Source organism: Carassius auratus, chromosome 5, assembly GCF_003368295.1.
Source record: "Carassius auratus strain Wakin chromosome 5, ASM336829v1, whole genome shotgun sequence".
Lineage (NCBI taxonomy): Eukaryota > Metazoa > Chordata > Actinopteri > Cypriniformes > Cyprinidae > Carassius > Carassius auratus.
The window spans coordinates 22,842,206-22,860,936 of NC_039247.1; the positions used below are offsets into that span (position 1 = coordinate 22,842,206).

General features: G+C 37.5%; 1 protein-coding gene across 2 annotated transcripts; it reads right to left on the reverse strand.

Moving 5' to 3' along the window:
* Window positions 1-411: 411 nt before the first annotated feature.
* On the reverse strand, window positions 412-17,584 carry LOC113081462 (probable E3 ubiquitin-protein ligase DTX2). Of its 2 annotated transcripts, XM_026253528.1 has the most exons (9): window positions 16,750-17,584; window positions 14,381-14,975; window positions 11,247-11,305; window positions 8,200-8,337; window positions 5,887-5,954; window positions 5,396-5,557; window positions 3,883-4,044; window positions 3,562-3,651; window positions 412-1,790 (listed from the first exon to the last, which is right to left on the reverse strand). In XM_026253528.1, exons 1-9 carry the CDS (start codon window positions 17,057-17,059, stop codon window positions 1,569-1,571), a joined length of 1,806 nt encoding a protein of 601 aa, XP_026109313.1. In that variant the 5' UTR covers window positions 17,060-17,584; the 3' UTR covers window positions 412-1,568. The 2 variants fall into 2 exon arrangements, with proteins under 2 accessions (XP_026109313.1, XP_026109320.1); XM_026253535.1 differs by lacking the exon at window positions 8,200-8,337 and having other exon boundaries at window positions 16,750-17,582.
* Window positions 17,585-18,731: the final 1,147 nt, after the last annotated feature.

The window sequence follows — 18,731 nt, forward strand, 5'->3', positions numbered from 1 at the left end:
ATAATAATAAAAATGATATATGATAGTATTTGATGTACTGCCTTAATTACAGAGTGAAAAAAAAATTAGGAAACATTGGGACTTTTAAAATAATAAGCCAACAAAAAGTAGTTTTTAAGTAATTTAAAGTAGATTTTCTGAACGCATTACAGTTGCAACCAAATGCCTGATGATGCCTTAATGAGATTTATATTGTTTCATAGTGTTCTCAGTAAAAAGAAACAGAAAAAAGTTATATTGTGTAATGTTTATTGCTGATCAGAAGTTGAATATATATTTATATATACAGTTGCATACACTGTAAAACCAAATATCCCATATTGTGGAATATGAGATGATGGATGAATGTCTCCAGACCCGCAGTGGTAATGAACACTGCTGATTGTCTCTGTGGCACCATCTAATACTGCAACTCAATGATAACGCTGTGGAATTGCATTTCTACACCTATTTTCAGGATCTGGACTACAATTAAATAGGCATTGAATAAAAAAAGAAAAGGAAAAAAAAAAAAACATTAAGTACTGATGCTACGCTGTTGAAAGTCTTGCTTTTTTAAATAGATAACATTCACGTACATTCAAAAGAAAATGGGGCTCATTGCAATAGAAACGGATTGCGTGGAATTCAAAAATCAAAGTGTCAGTTCGCGCAAAAATTAAAATTCTGCCATCACTCGATGCCGTTCCAAACTTCTTTCTTCTGTGGAACATAAAAGACATTTTGTAGAATGCTGGAAACCAAAATAAATTACATTGTTACATTGTCCTGTAAGTCAATGGTAACAGAAACTATTTGGTTAAAAACCCCTCTTTTTCCTTTCTTAGTAAAAGGCAAATCATACAAGTTTAGAACAACATGTGTGAGAGTAAATTATGACCCAATTTACATTTCTGGATGGACTTTCCCTAATGTAAGTCCCTAATGATTGAACAAAAAAAACAAACCAAGGAAAGTAATAGCAGCAAATGAACACAATCACCAAAACAAAAATCAACCAACAACTGCAAATTCTGTAAAAGTGCCTTTCATTTCTGTAGCAGTACGTTTCAAAGTACTAGTAACGATTTATGACTTGCATTGATGTGCAATTTTTACTGTTTTCATACTGCTTTTAAAGAAATCATGTCTGCTTGATTCCCAGCAATAGTAAATTGATAATAATCGCAGATGCTCTACTGTAATGTAGTATGTCAGGAAAGACTTCATAGCCCCATGATGAATCATGTGTTGAGATGGATGCCTACATTGGCGAGTTTCCTCCTGGCACGAGATTTGGGCACCAATTTAATAATAAACATTAAACTGAGCCATTCCCACAGAACCATCTGTAGCTGCCTTACAATACGGAAAAAGTAAAGATGACCATGAAGCCAGTGACCCTACATGTGCGTTAATATTCTAGACTCAGCCGAAGAGTGGAAATGGATGAGGAACGCTGCGTTCAACTACACTCGCATACATCCAACCGACAGCGTAACTCTAGTTTTCCTTTTCATCAAGTTTTATTCGCTCTACAGTAGATGGGACACACATGGCTGAACCTTGAGCACCCGGCACTGAGGGTCTCATTTCAGGCAGTCCTCCGTCACGCCCTGTGATGCCAGTTCTGAGAGCACATTGTCCAGGTAGTTGGGGTCGGGGTATCCGTGGCCGGAGACGTTGGACATCATCTCAGTCTTGTGGTGGATCTCGTTCCAGATGACGGTGTCCGGCTCCCCTGTGGTGCTGGAAGTGCCCACGGTGAAGATGAGGCGGCGTGTCCACGCCACTTTCAGCAGCTCCAGCACCTGGAGATAATCAGGAGCCTCAGTTTTAAAGTGAACAGAGGTTGCGGGGTTGCTCAAAGAGGGAGATGCAAAATCACAGCACTGCGCAACGCTCAACTTAAAAAAATTAAATGCTGAGCCAGACCTGGCCGTGATCCGTTACTTCCTGCATTTCTTTTGTTACTTCACTGCAGTATGGAAGTGATTTGTTTTTCTTGCAAGAGAAATCACGTGCTGTTAAAACTCACACGCTTGTGCAATGTTATTCAATTTGTTATGAACTCTTAAGGTTACGAAAACAAGAAATTATGTTCTGCGATTATCGACAATCAATTAACGCTAAAGTTTAAACATTTTCTTAAAGGTTCATCCTTGTATAAGGTTAGGATGCTCTGATGTAAGCAGAGGATTCTAGGGAATTTCAGACACAACTAGCCCATAAATATGTGAACATACAGGGCTGAATAACAAAGATGGGTCATTTTTGATTGTGCATACGCATTTTTACACCTTGCAAACTTAAAAAGCAATTTTCTGGCGTCTCAAACTCATTCGGTTCAACTTATTTTTTTATATATTCTCTCATCACTTGTGTTCATGTATTGAACGTCTAGGTAATCAACATTTTCAAGCTTTAAACAGTACATAAAGTGATCGTATATTGGCCCGATTCATAACTTACTTTAAAAAGTCTTATGCACTTTTTGAAGCTCGAAAATGTTGATTACCTAGACTTGCTTTTAATGGAGGGAGAAAAATGATGTGATTCTTTAAAAAAAAATCTTAATTTTGGTGCAAAAGATAAATGGTAGTCTTGAACAGGCAAATGTGTTTGGAACGACATGAGGGTGAGTAAATTATGTACTATCCCTTTAAATGTGTATTTTTTTTCTGTGATATTTGCAAAGTCAGCTCGTCTACTTGTTGAACTGCTACCACAGATGAGGTTTTAGTTGAATACTTAAGAATGGGTTGAAAATTACATTCAGTAAATGTATTTCAATGCATGCCATCGTTATCCAGTATTTATTAATTGATTGTTGTCTAAGAGTTTCTTGTATAATTACAAAAACTCTATAATTTGGAGTCATTATTGCATATTTTATTTGTACAGAAAAGTTATATTAAAAAAAATATATATATATTTGTGAGAATATTTGTGATAATGTGTGAAAAATTTGTATTTTTCTTTTTTACAATAAATATTACGATTAGAGAATCAGAGATTTTAAATTATAAATGTAAATACAACATTACAAATGTAAATTCTTGGAAATTAATATAAGCTCATTTTAATAGGAATCTCTGTGATAAGGCAAAACAGTTCACCACACTGATTTTGCATCAAGTTTTTCACGTGAATTTTCCACATTCACTAACAGAAAAGCTGATTGCTTTGAATGGGACTTCTGTGTGAGTGGTGCTTTGTGCATCACTTCATTATTGACAGTGGACCATGTACCTTTTTTTGTGTGTTTGCAAAAATAAATCACAATACATGTACAGGGCATTCAATTCTAAAACTCTAGCACCTGGCCATTTTTTTTAACTAGTTCTAGCCTGCTGTATTTTTTTACAGGCAATGACATTTTAATGGCATGTTGGTGTCAAGTGTGTGAATGGTAGCATGGAAAGCCAAACCTTGTGTAATACGTAGTACTGGAACAGTTGATTCAGCAACTGAACAGTAATTTAACAGGTCTACCGTATGAAAAGGACTAGTGATTCAATATTCTGACAAATGAGCATGGCATAAATCTTTATCTGAACTGGGTCAATAACCCTCCATTACCTTTCTTCCTTTGTCATTGTCAGGAAGGAAACAGAAGCGAGGGAATCCTCTGCACGTATACGGCTGCCCCGGGTTTGGGTGCTCAGGACCCTGCAGATAAAGAGTGCATTAAGATGAGTGCTTAGTGTGGGCCGAGGCCAGGACAAAACCATATGCTGCTAACAAACACAGTTGGATGCTGATGTCAGTTTGCTGGAAGAACACATTTGGCTGGTTCATATGGACCTCTCGTAAAAGGTTATTGTTAAGAATAAAAATGAATCATGGTGTAAATAAATATAAAACAGTAGCAGCACTATATCAAGTCATGCCAAGTCTGACCTGTATTCCGGGCGGGATGTTGTAAATGATTTGTATCGTGCCGCAGTCTGGATGTCCAGGTAAAGACTGAGGGATACTGTAAATCTCCATCTTGCCCTTTGGTTGGATGCCGGTCTTCTCTCCGTAGATTGTCTTACATGAGGGACACTGAAGACTCCCATCCTGTAATGTGACAAAATGTGATAATTAGAGAAAATGAGTTCAGCTGAAAGGAATGGTTTACATGAAAATATTAGGGAACTAAGAAAATCAAGTAATTCCTGGAATTGCATTAACCTGTATTGGCATTTTTGGAGCAATTCCAGATATGGATTATATACAAAGAGTTTCAAAAGTTGGAGGTCAGTAACTGCGTTCACACCGCCGGCGTCAAGGGCGTCAAAAATCGCTCTTGCCGCTCTGCTCACGACGCTGCAGAAAGATTCGAGAGCGCTCAGACGCTCTGACGTAGATCGAATGCTTATTTTGTATTTAAAGTGGCCGCAAAGCAAACAAGCTTGTTGATCTCGTGCAGACTAAGCCCAAGGAGGGTAACGTTATAAGTTAACCTCATTAAATATTGCTGTGAACGAAATATTAAGATCCTTTACTTAAAATGAACAAATCTCAGACACCTTGATCAACTTATCACTTTACGCAAACAGGGACACCTCATAGATTATTGCAAACTTGAAGCAGCAATAATCAAACCTGACCTCCATTGTGCTTGGCAACTAATGTGGTCGGAGCTGCTTTCTCTGGAATCCTCTCAAGCGGTGGACTTCTACGTTCCGATTGGTTGCTGCCCAACCGCGTCATAGCTCATTACCATAATGTTGCCTTGATTTCAACTCTTCACGACGCTCTCAACGGCCAAGTCACACCGCGACGCTCCTTAACGCCGGCTTACATTGAAAATGAATAACTTCCGGCCGCTTTGACGCTCTCGACGCCAGCGGTGTGAACGCACAGTAAGGTTTTTTTTTTTAATTTTTTTTTTTTATGAATGAATAAATGAAATTAACACTTATTCAGCAAGGACTCATTCAGTTGATCAACAGTGACAGTGAAGACATTTATAATGTTATAAAAGACTTCTATTTCAAATTAATTAACTTTCTATACAAAATGTATCACCGTTACCATTAAATATTAAGCAGCACCTCTGTTTTCAACACTGATAATAAGAAAGTTTCTTGAGCCCCAAATAAGCATAAAATGATTTCTGAAGAATTACATTACACTGAAGACTGAAGTAATGATGCTTAAAATACATCATAGGAATAAATTACATTTTAAAATATTCAAATAGATAACGGTTATTCGATTGTAACAATATTTTACAGCATTACTGTATTTTTGATGTCATTATTTACACCAAACTCACATTCCAAACCTATTTTGGGTATTAACTGTACCAATCTTTAATGCATTCACGGAAACCTACAATAGTTATTCATATTAGTTGCACTTAACTAAAATAATTGCTTTATTTGATTAATTCCCAATTCCGTGTGGGTAAGGTATTGCACACCTTGGTTCCATTGTTGTACATAGCCAGCATGCAGAGCATGTGGAAAGTGTGACCACATTTTGAGAGTTTGCCCACAGTGTTGGGCTGAAGAGACTGAGAGCACTCAGCTGGGACCTCATAACCAGACGGGCAGGACAGGCGCTCCATACAGATAATACAGTCCTGAAAACACACAGCCAGATGTCACGCATCTCATAGGACAGGACATGGATAATATTTCCAGAAGAAGCTTTGAACATATAGATGAATAGCATAAAAATATGTCAAGGTTATATAATAGGACCAATAAGATTTCTGCATTATTCCACAAGAAAACCTGCACAATAGTCATGAAAATAAATGTAAAAATTATCCATAAAAGGTCATTATTTTCTTTAAGTGAAGATTTAATTCTATTTAATTATGGGGTAAAACCTCACCATTGTCCTGTTGAAATTCAACCATTTATGCTAGTACAAAAAGTCTTATTGAACTGTGAACTTGAAATATACCTCATCTGGGACCACAGGCACTTCCTCCATGTATTTCTTAATGACATCTTCTGGTTTCTGAGCTGGTGCTAAGAACATAAATAAGACAGAGCATAACTTCACAAGTCCAATAAGTGGCACTCCAAATAAAATGTTATGACATGATTACATTTAGTTAAAGATGCCTTGTACAGTGTTGTGGCTTGTAGCGCTATATATGTCTGTCAGCTAGGCTGTGTGTTCGGTTATTAATGATTCATCTACTACACAGATTTTTGGCCAATCAAATAAATCCTTCCTTCTTATAACACCAATGTGAGACAATTTAAACATGGCTGTGACTCAACAAAAGCAAATTATTTTGTTTCAAATTGTTTTTTCTTCAGTATGTCACACCCAAAGTTCACGTTTCAAGCCATTTCATGGGGTTTTTTGACATCCAATTAACATCCCTTTACAATGTCAATGCTTTCTAAAGCCAACATTCAGGTAACCAATGGGACCCTACTGTAAAGTGTCACCAGTTAAATGTATGGATCTTAGCAAATTAAATTAGCTAACATTATTTTCTAAAACTCTCAGGTAAACAGCCACATACGATTTACTGCTCTTATGAAAATAAGAACATTGCAAGATAAATGGTTTCATTTTATAATTAAATGAACTAATACAACTAATAAATATCAAAAACTATTTGATAAGTAACTTTGTTTATTAGTGTAAGAACTCAAATAATGTGAACACGTGCATTTATCAGTCATTTTACAAAGGCTCTGAAAGTGGCTCATCCAATCAGAATTTAAAGACAGGAATATGTGTGTTATATAAATGGCTTTTCTTAAACAGTTAATTTTAGATACTTATCAGCCTTTATCATGTTGTATAAAAGCACACACTTTAAAGATTACACTTCCTGGTGTTAGTTTTTAGAGTTGTCAGACAACATTGCAACAGCCAGTTCAATACAGAAAATGTGTTTAGGATGTTTTAGTAAGTTGAATATTAAAGCTATAAACTAGCACTGCTTGTGAGTGTCAGTCTGAACCTAATATCCTCCTTCCGTGTTACAGACGTTGAAATAAATGGCATAAACAACAACACAGGTTATGTAGGGTTAGAGTGAAAGAAAAAACAGAACAATTGTTATTCCATAAACCCCCAGCAGACATCTGTCTGCAGTGTCCCACAGGTGAACAGGCAGGTGACAAGCCGAATACCATCAATAGGGCATTCAATGTGTGATCGGGAGGATGGAAGCAACACAATGTGAACGTGACGGCATAAACATGAAATGGGTGAAAACATGGCAGCCGAAGCAAGTGATAAATAGCGAAACAAAAATCTTGCAATGACCGAAAGGAGCAAGTCGGAATGAAGCTGAAGTACCAAAACCCTTGAGGACAATAGAAACTGAAAGTAGAATGGTAGGGAAGATAGTAGAGGTCGACCGATGTATCGGTTTTGCGATTAATCGGCACCGATAGTTAATTGCGGAAATTATTGACAAAAATCCATACCGATAGTTTTTCCGGGTTTAGTCCGTTGCTGGATCGGCTGAGAAGGGTCCACTGACATTAGACGGAACGAGAGAGGCATCTAGAGCTGAATCGCTGACGCCACGTGCTGTTTGTTTTGACACATGACACTGCGCACTGCACAGAGCGGGACACTTAAGATGCGCAATTAAAACAGACAACAGAACGGGGTGTAAACGGTACACTATAGAGCATGATTTCATATCATTACTACGCAATTAATTTATTGGACTAGATGGACCACCTCTTAAACTAAATGCAACACGTTCGGTGTGTGTGTAGTTCTCCTAGATGCGGCACTGCTATTTTATTATTTATTTTTTATTATTAGATAACCATCATGTGTTCTAGAGTAGATCCACTTCAAGAGTGAGAGTATACACACAATGTATATGCACAGTACGTGATTTCCTGCTATGGCCTTTGTGTAGATCTTTAATATAGAGTGTGCTAATTTCAACATCTATTAATAGATTTTTTACATTTTGAAGTTGCTTCTGTTAACATTAGTTAAAAAGCTAATAACTAACTTCAATGATTAATATATAATTGATATTTAAATTATTTACAAAGTATGGTTCACAAGGTTTTTTTTTGGGGGGGGGGGGTTACTAGTAGAGCACAATTGTAGTTTTCATTCAGTATTCATTTTAAAAATCCATCTGTTGATTAATCCGTATCGGGCCGGTGTGGTCCAACCTAGCTATCGGTAAAATTCACTATCGGTCGACCTCAAAACAGCAATTAAAAGGCCAGCGGAGGGTAGGTTCGGTCGGGCTGGTTGGTGGTGCTTAACTACCTGTCCGGGACTGTCTCTTTGGCCTCTTAATGGAGCTGGGCTGGCCATTGGTGTGCCTGCTGGAGCCACTCTGGGAGAAGGGGGCGGTCAAGAAACGAACTCCCAGTCCTGCAGCTGACATCAAAATGGAAGCCATGCCTGGAACGGCCGGAGGCCATGTGGAGACATGCAGGAGGAAGGGAGGAGGAGGAGGAGTGAAGGAAAGGAAGAGTAATGAGCCAAGAGTGGAGAGGCCAACCACAAGTGAGGCATGCTCTGATGAAGTCAAGAAAAGTTTAGGGTCCTACTTACAGCAGAGGAAATAATATCGATCCAGCTATATGTAGGATGACCAGACATCCCATAAAATTCGGGACAGTCCCGAAATCTAAACTGTTGTCCTGAATCCCGAATCTGGCCCTTATTGTCCCGAAAATTAAAGCAAAATCTTGAGTAGTTATTGTCTGATAAACATTAAAAACTGTCTGCGGAGGTTGAGTCGTCCTGCAACCAGCTCCCGCCGGCTGCTCATTGGCTGCAGCATCTTTTTTCTAAGTTCTAAAAAAATACCGTAGTCCGTAGGCGACTAGGCACGAATTTAGATATTCATTTATCTAATTAATCTATATGCACAAAGACAATACGACCTTTTGTCCCCTTTTTGTTTTAAAGCTTGATAAAGACAACGCAAGTTGCTGCAGCTGCGAGGAGGACAGTGATGCACGCGAAACAGGAGTGATTGACAGTTCGCGGCAATGTATACAAAAAATACTCCGCTACACAATTATTCCGTTATTTCCTTATAAGCTTATCGTTAGCGTTACAGAAAGTTCTGATTTATGCACTGTTACAACAGTCATTGTTTTTTTTTTTTTTTTTTTTTTTTTTTTTACAATGACATTTGAGTTCATGATTTTACTGTCGTCGTTTTTTGTGGCAGACTAAAGACTAATGATAGACGGTTGATCTTTGAATAAAAATGTGTTTAGTTAAGGTGTGAAATTCATTTTCTTATATTATAGGCTACGAAGTCTAATATCCCCCCCGTCCGGTCCCGTCCCGAACTTCAGCCAATCTCATCTGGTCACCCTAGCTATATGTGCTGACAACAATACCACCTGCTCTTAATATCCATCTAGATTAAATGAACTAAATCCATTGCACGGAATCCAATGGGCTTCGGACACTAAGTGCAATCCAATCATTCAAACCACCTTCAGAGGAGACACGGATCTCACATTGCTCTCATAGTGCCAGACTTTTGCCTGTCTGGTCCACTTTAACAGGAAAAGGCCATCTTCAATTACACCATTATAACACACCAGCATAAAAAGTAAATGCTTCCTGATGCATTACAAACAACATTTAAGCAGCACAGGGTTTTAAGCTTTGCCTATTTCAAGGTTTTAAGCTTTGTAACAACACATTTGGAAAAACCTGAACACAAACATTTAATTTTTATGACAACAAGACTTTTGAAGTTTAACCATTTTGCCTCAAGACCCATGTTGTGAAATGCATCTGTTTGGGGTCAGATGGACCAAAAAAAAAATTAATTTTACAGAGCTTTCTTAAGACGATTAGCCAACTAGCTATTCAGGCAATCCAACAACAAATCCATTAATTTTGCACTTCCCTATATAAAGGCATAATTAAAAGGATAGTTCAGCCATTTAGTCACTGAACTATAGTTTGTAGTGACAAACTAGGTCTGCACAATTTTTGTTTTTTTGTGCAATATATATTGCACAAAAAAAAAAAAAACAAGAATTTCCCTCAGATTAGCTGAATAGCTATATAGAAAGAATACAAAAAAAATACAGCTAGTGGGGTGATTTTGATGTGAAGTGCATCTGCATGAAAAATAAAAAGAATTTCAAAAATAAGCTGAAAAATTACTTATTTTTTTCTTGAGTGAGAAATCCTTTTAAGCCTGAATGGTTTGTGAAAAACATGAAAAAAATCTGGCTTTTCATACTTGGGTTTAATTTTTTACAACTCAAACCACTTTTAGTAACCATTATTCACTGTATTTTTTTTATTCACTGTATTTATTATTTTTATTGCTATATCATATAATGCAAGTGTGTCGCCTTGATTAAACCACTCAATTCATATAGATTTCTTTAATTCTTTAACAAAAGCTCTTATGGGTTTAAAACAACTTGAGGGTGAGTAAATTATCATAATTTTCCTTTTGGGGTGAACTATCTCTTTAACATTCAGTTTTCAAACAACTATCAATTACACAAATATACTAACAAAATCCAGATCACCCATCTAAACATTTATGTTTGGGTCATCTGTGTCTGACATTAAACCTGTCTTGTACACTACATAGTTGTACAATGTGAGTCAAATCATTTTACTCACATATGCGCAATTCATTGTCCATGCGGAAATCAGTGCAGACACAAAAATTGCGCAAAAACATCAGCGGATTGGGCTCATGATGAAAATTACTTCATACAGAATGACCACGAGTTGGAGCAGTCAACGGTCAGGTGAAGATGACCATTGAGAAACCCTACAGTTTACTCATGTTTGCATTACTCACTTTATTCATCTCCCCACCTTCAATCTAGTGAAAATTAGATTGGAATTGTCTCTTCGTCCCAAATCTCTCTCTCTCTGTTCCCCGCATGCCCCATTCATCTTGCTGCAGCAGCTGTCAGCTACAAGAACAACAGATATCCAACCTCCCCAGACACGCGCCATTAGCTTGAAACTTGTTGAAAGGAGAGCTCTTTTAAAACATACCAACTCGAAACCCACAAACTGGTGACTCAATGAAGCCGTTAATGTCATAAACTGACATTAAGACAAAAAAATCAAGGTGGAAAAAATATAAAGCAAGGCTGTTGCGTGAATGTACTTGTGACACATTGCCTGAAGAATGCCAGAGCTAACTTCACTGACTATCACCGCACTGGGAAACGTTTCTGTGGTTCATACTGACACTCCCAAGAAACAGTTCAACTGCTACTGCAGCATCAAACAGCTTTCTGGGATGAGGAGACTGTAAGGATTTTCTCTGGTGTGGCATGTGTGACGGGTGAGTGCTGTACCTGCCAGTGCAGAGTTCACACTACTGGATCCGTTCATGTGTAGAGGGATGGTTGGGATGCTGTGGAGACAGAAACATACACATCTTTAGTGCAAACAGACATTAATGCATGAGAACAAAAGCATTCCAAAATGACTTACACTCCCATAATGGAAAATTTGTCGTGTTCTTGTTATGATACAAAAATAATTCAGGGGGAATTCAGTTGGTTGAGATTGCTGTTGATGACCTATTAAAGATAAAATGAAAGCAAGATACTTTCTAAGGGAATTCCCCAGCTTTCTCAAGCTGTCGTGGTGTAATTCATGCTATGCCATCTGATATGTATGTTATTTAGATATAGACTACATTTTCCAAAGTTTAAGGTCAGTAAGATTTTTTTTTTGAAAGCAAGAATACTTTTATTCAGCAAAGATGTATTACATTTATCAAAAGTGACAGTGACAGTTTCAAATAAATGCTGTTGTTTTTTAACTTTCTATTCCTCAAAGAATCTTCGAATAAAAGAAAGACAAAAAAAAAAAAAACAGCACAACAGTTTTGAACACTGATAATAACATGAAATGTTTCTTCAGCACAAAATCTGCATATTAGAATGACTTTTAAAGGATCATGTGACAAGAGTTAGAATGCTGAAAATAAACATTAAATTAGAAATCAGTTGTTTTAAAACTGTAATAATATTTCACAAAATAACTATTACTGTATTTTGATCATGCATATACAGCCTTGGACTTCTTTCAAATTTTTTATTTTATTTTATTTACAGAATAAAAACTGAAGTGTAGATGCAAATAATCGGAGTACATAAAAATGAATTTAAAAGGATTTCAAACAACAAAAGGTACAAAAATTACACTGGTAAACATTCATATGAAGAACAAAGCTTTTGAACAAATCAGAAATTATTTTGATTTTGAGGAGAATGATGTTATAAAGTTCACTCTCTTATTGTAAAGGTCACATTTTATTAGATTTTTTTTATAATTAAGTGTCAAGAGTATGAAACCAGACAAAGTACTTTTAAGAGATCAATGTAATGCATAACCTGAAAGAACATCATTCCAGTAAATATGTGAATTACGGCGATATAAAAGAAATTATTTATGCAAATGCAAAACATAAGCATCTGATGTTTCTGCTACTTAACTGTATTCTTCTGCCAGCTGGCGAACCGCCGCCGCTGCTGTCCTTATTATTTTCAATTGCTGTTTTCCTTACAATTCAACTTTGCTTTATCTATGCAATGATACTCCAGTTTCACAGGAATTACAGCTCGCATGACACTCCCACGGTGACCTGAGAATCTCATGAGATTGTTGGGTGTGATGAGGCTGTAGATTTCCATCATACGAACCAGCAGACACTGTGCAGGATGTATTAAGCACCACAATTTAAACGCAAGTTTAAGAGTTTAAACGTCTCGCCGTACAAATGCGCAAATCTGACTTTTATTAAGCAACACTCAGAAGTTATATACTATGTCCAGATGTTGATCTTTTATTGCTTGTGTTTTATTAGTCAGCTAGAGGATTCTGTAAAGCTGAGACTGTTTATTTCAGAGTAATCATGAGAGATTATAACCTGGGTGTACTCTGACCACCCGATAATGAAACTAAGGTCTCATAAGCTGAGATACGGTGGTTTGTGTAAATTGACTGTGTGAAAGATGAGTGAGAGGCAGGAGTAAAAACTGACATTTCCTGGTTCCCCTTTCAACACAGTTTCTAGAAGAGAACAATAAGTAAAATATGGGTCTTCCCCTTTAAGTCAACACAGTGGAGCTCATGTCTCCGAGATCATCGAAACACATTTTTAAATAGGCGCTGTCTTTATAAATAAACCACAGATTTGAGTTTTAAACAACTACATTCTCGCCTGAAATACTTAGAAAATTATATTTCATGACACAATAACAGTAATAATTTGAAAATGTTGATCCAAATAAATGGTGGTTGAACTCAACCAATGCTGCGTGAACTCAACCAATCAGGATGTTTAACGCCCAACTCCCGCCCCCGAAAGTTCCGGAACTTTGAAAAAGTACCACCTCGCCAGCAGGGACTTTCTGAGGGGCATTTTTTTACCTGGAACTTTATTTAGTTCCTGCGGTGGAAACACACGAGTACCAGGCCAAAGTCCCTAGTTCCTGGGTAAAGTTCCTGCAGTGGAAACGCGGCACAAGGTAAATAAATGGACATAAAGGAATAGTTAAGCCAAAAATTTGAATTCTGTCATCATTTAAAGTGCGACAAATGTTAACCATTTCTTTGCAAAATTTTGTGGGCAAAATCCAGTAATTCCAGCAGACATTTGAGCAATCTAGAGTTCTGCGTGAGGGCCAAAGATTTCCCCACATAGGTTTTGCTTATGTTCCTGCTTTCAAACCTACCTGAAAATATTATCCACTGTATAGACAAAAACACAGACTTTTTTAAGCATTTCTTATTTTATGTTCAAAAAAAAAAAAAAAAAAAACAGAAGTCAAGTCATACAGGTTTGGAACGACATCAGGCAGGGTAAATGAGTTTTTTTCATTTTAGGGCAAATCACCTCTTCAGCATGGGTTATGGTTAAGTTTGGCACTTGGTTATGGATTATTAGTCCCTATTTACTAACCAAGTAATTACATAGGAAGCACATACACCTGCAGAAAGGTCGATAAAATAAAGTCCTACCACAGTTTTTCCTGGCTATTTTAAACTAATTAATATTTTTTAGCAGTAGTCAAAATTATGCTGCACATGGAGTCACACAGAATGACTGAGCCGACTGCTACAAAGTACACAAGAGGACAGACACAATGACAGGAAGGAGGAGAACTCAGTAGCTGATGAAATTAAACCTTTAGACCTTTGGTGTCATTTGAAACTCTGCGGGTCAAACATCTTGTTTCCTTTTCATGACTAAAAGCCAGTTGACTATTTTTAAATCCCTCTCTGTGGGAAGACGTCCATGCTTGTGCAGACTCCTTGAAATTGTGTCTAAAATGAGTCTCTTTCCCATACAAAAATCCTAAGGTGGTTCTATGATACAGAGAAGGTATCATATAGTAATTATATTAAAAAATGATAATAATGTGGAATAACCAGCATTTTTTTCCCCCAATTTCTGAACTATGCTTAGTAGTATTACCTTAAGCCATTTGCATGGTGACCGAAAGCCTGTGGTGGTCCTGAAGTATGAGCCACAGAGGTGGGGGTGCTCCACGGGCCGTTCCACAACAAGCTTCCCATCGAGAGAGGTCTCCTGGGGTACGGCGAGTAGGCTGAAGAAGAGCTGGTTCCAGGAAGTCGTCCCTGTTGGCTCTGGGTCTGGAGGCTGGGCCGGTTGGCCTGCCCCGCGGTGAAGGAATGCCGTGACCTGCTCAGCATGGGTCCGGCGGCGCTGCTATTGCTCAAACATTGGTGACAGGAACAGGCCGGGCCCGAGTGAATGACCGAACCGGAGGCTAGAGGATACGGCACGCTGACTTGCCGCCTGACCTGCCGTCTGTAGCTGGTGGCCTTGTTGACTTGCTGTAGAGCAGTGAGGTCCACAATGTAGTTGTAGCCGTGTGGGCTCAGGTCAGCCGTGGCCTGCCCTGCCTGATAGCTGTGCTCCAGCATAATGGAGGTCCGGATCTCATACGCCGTCCACCCTCCTTCATCATTGGCCCACTCCCAAAGAACCCCACTGCCCAGGGCAGAGGACTGCGGGAACAGGGATCGCCGCACAGCACGCACCTTTCCTACGAAGGGTTAAAGACAAATTTCATAGTAAAGGCACAAGATCATTATCATTCTAAAAAACATTTACATATTTCTCAACAACAGAAAAGTGCTTCTCTCTCTTCTAAAACAAATCGGTGTATTTCAGCAACAAAACATGCTGTGCATCCTGTCGGCATCTGTTCGCTTATTTCCTGAGATTTCTGTCACTTCTTTCCTGTTCTTTTCCGTAGAAACCACAGTTGTTCAAAAATCCCCCAAAACAAGCCTAATCTCCAGTTAACAGACCTAACGCTATTTTATGCAGCACTACACAGCTTTATCCAGCGGGTTTAATGAACTGTTATCAAAAATGAAGCTTAAATAGCATACATTTACAGCAACTGAATTTCCACCAGGATTCACTCTAGGCTTCTTTCACTCTGCAGATTATTCAGACACTTCCTTGACAGATGTTAACACATTTTACTTAATCCACATTGAGCAATAACCAGGTCTCCTTAACACTTTCTTACAGTAAAGTATTGTGGCAGTACTAGATGGTAATATCATCACGTAGCACAGCATATGGGTTAATAACATAAAAATGTCCAAATTGATTAAAAAATATATAATAAAACTGTCTACAGCACATACTATTCTAAACAATTATCAAAAACATGCATTATGAAATACGAAATATATCTCTCTCTATCTACATATAGGCCGTAAAACTATTTCTAAAGAAAATATTACTTTTATTAATGTATACTACAAAATTATATTATATATATATATATATATATATATATATATATATATATATATATATATATATATATATATATATATATAAATCATTAATTTTAGCAAAAATGACAATAAAGACATTTTACAAAAGATTTAATTTCCGATGAAATTGTTTTCAGAACTTTCTATTCATCCAAAAACATAGAAAAAAGGTGCTACTTAATATTTTAGTGTAAACCATTATACAACTACTTTTATCAACAATAATAGTACGAAATGTTTCTTGAGCACCGGATAAACATTATTTCCAAATAAAGATTTCTTAAGAATCACGTGACACAAAGCAATGGCTGCTAAAAATACAACTTTGACACAGCAGGAATAAATCACTATTTAACTTATATTCAAACAGAAGACAGTTATAATATTTGACAATTCTATTGTTTATTTTAGTTTTACTTATTTTTTTATCAAATAAATGCAACCTTGGTGAACATTGTACACAACACAACACACACACGAACACAGTGTCAGGTCTAGAAAATAATATTTGTGAACCAAAGCTGACCTTACTAGGTACTTCAAAACATTTTGAACATCACCGTGACATCATTTGTGCCAATTAATAAGAAATATTCAATGAATGCAGTTTTTATTAAATTACTAATAATCGTAATAATAATCATCATCATAAAAAAAAATATATGGTGTATGATGGTCCTAATATTATTTTTTTGGGATGTGTCCCATAATAAAACCTTCCTAAAGGTTAAAATAAAATGTTATAAAAGATTCCTGCGGCTCAAGTGGTAGAGCGCAAGGTTGTGGGTTCGATTCCCAGGGAACACATGTTAGGTAGAAAATGTTTGCCCGCCCATAATGCACTGGAAGTCGCTTAGGATAAAAGTGTCTGCTAAATTCATACATTTAATTTAATTTACATTTAATAAAACCATAGTAGGCTAAAGTTCCATAGATGCTTAGATGAAGATGATTCATATTCACTGTACCACTACTCCACTATTAGTAGCTCTTCATCAGCAGTGATCTCTGAGCTCCACTCACCCGTGTCCTGTCTGAACTGTTTGAGGTTGGGGATGTCGATGATGTACGCAGACAGGCTGGGGTCCACCTGTGCTAGGCAGATGCTGCTGCTGGGCCCGGCTCCTCTCTGCTGCTGGAGACACTGCTCGATGTAGCTGCTCACCTGTCCGGTGTAGGGCCTCCAGAAGCCCTGGTCATCCTGCCATTCCCAAACCACCGCCATCGGCTGAGCCTGCCCCGGGACTCCGGACGAGGAAGACGACGGTGAAGCGAACGATGGCCCGTTTCTAGACCCACTCCCTCCGGGATGGAAACTGGAGCCCGTTGCCATTGTGTCTGTTAAAAGCTGTCCGATCTTAAAGTAAGCCGGGGTAAAGCAACGTGACGATCTGGCCCAGCTAACAACAATAACAACCCCCTTTCGGTTTCAGCCGATTTAAACCCAGCTGGCCTGCTAACTAACGTTAGTCGTATTCAGTTAGAGGTATGTCAATATCGCCCCTATAGTGTTTTATTCAGTAGTAGCGTTACACGTTTATTTAGCCGCAGATTTGACCATAAACGCAGTGACGTCGCATCATCTTGTTGGGCTGCTGGAGTCGCGTCTCGCGCTTCTCTTCGCCATTCAGTGCGTTACTGCACGGCTACAAGGCTCATAAACCACTATCATATAATATAACCGAGACTATTTAGTAGGCAGCAGACTTAAGTTGTCAGGTCGCGAATAAAAACAGGCTACTCAACATGATTCTTTTTTTAAAGTAACGTAACGCACTTGTTTGTAGTGCCACGGAGACTTCTTCGCCTGCGGTCGGTGTGTGTTTGTGTCGCTCCTGGTGGATTCCCATAGATACACACACTGTGAAGCCGGACACAGAGAACGCCTCTTGACTGGGATCCGCAATATTTTACACATTTAAGATAAAATGCTTTACATGTTTAAATTGCTACTTTTTTCTAAGCAATTGGAAGTTTACGTCCTGTTGCCGTTAATTGTACTATAACAAATATTAAATCTTGTCTCTGGTATATAATGTCCGCATGACATAGGACTTTTATTTTGAAAGTATTTATTGACAACTTGACAAATGGCAAAGTAAAGGCATGTACATCCAAAACTTGTTTGTCCGAATCATTCACTGGTCATTTTCTTGTCCAGTTTGCTACCGATGCGATGAGAGGGTTGTTAGAACTGGACTGGTCTGATTCGTGAACGAATTAGGTTTTATGTATTGGATTCATTTAAAAGATCCGACTCAAATTAATCGTTTGTTCATGAACTCTCAGCTGTCAGGCGCCTATTTATTTATTCATTTATTTATTTATTTATTCATTCATTCATTCATTCAAGGATCCCTTTAATAAATAAAAAAAAGACAGTAAAGTGTGTTTTTTACAGTAAATGATTAAACAAGTAAATTAAACAATTTACAGTAAATTATATACATTTATTGTATTCAGTGTCGTGTTCTTTACGATGTTTATGTTCACTGACTTGCATTGTATATGCAATAAAACATACAAAATGTGCAATGGAAAAAAATAAAATGACAGTAAAGAAATTGATATTAATAATGTTAATAAAGATTTCTATTTTAAATTATTTTTAAAAAGATTACATTTCTAATTTCCATTTTATAATTCAATCTCTCTAGCCATTGGAAAACAATTTAAACACCTCCACACAATTATTGCTGTATTTCAGCTGTATTTAACAGCTATAAGAAGAAGAATCGTATTTAGAGCAGCAATCAGATTTCTGAAGGATCACGTGGCACTGAATGCTGGAGGAATGAAACTTTAGCACGACAGGAATACTACATTTTAAAATATATTTAAATAGAAAACTGTTCTTTCAAATGGTAGATTTGTAGGTTTTACTTACATATATACATACGTGTGTGTGAGTGTGTGTGTTATTGCTTTGAGGCCAGCAGATGGTGCTAATGTTATCGGGATGTTATTTTTTCTTCTCCGTTAATCTAGTTTAGTTTCCATTTGAG

Excerpts from the sequence above, each read along its gene's own strand:
- LOC113081462 (XM_026253528.1), bottom strand. The coding sequence starts at position 17,059 with ATGGCAACGGGCTCCAGTTTCCATCCCGGAGGGAGTGGGTCTAGAAAC. Across the intron at positions 5,955-8,199 it reads AAAGAGACAGTCCCGGACAG|CACCAGCTCAGAAACCAGAA; the intron begins GTAGTTAAGCAC and ends TTATGTTCTTAG. Across the intron at positions 5,558-5,886 it reads TGCCTGTGGTCCCAGATGAG|GACTGTATTATCTGTATGGA; the intron begins GTATATTTCAAG and ends GTGTGTTTTCAG.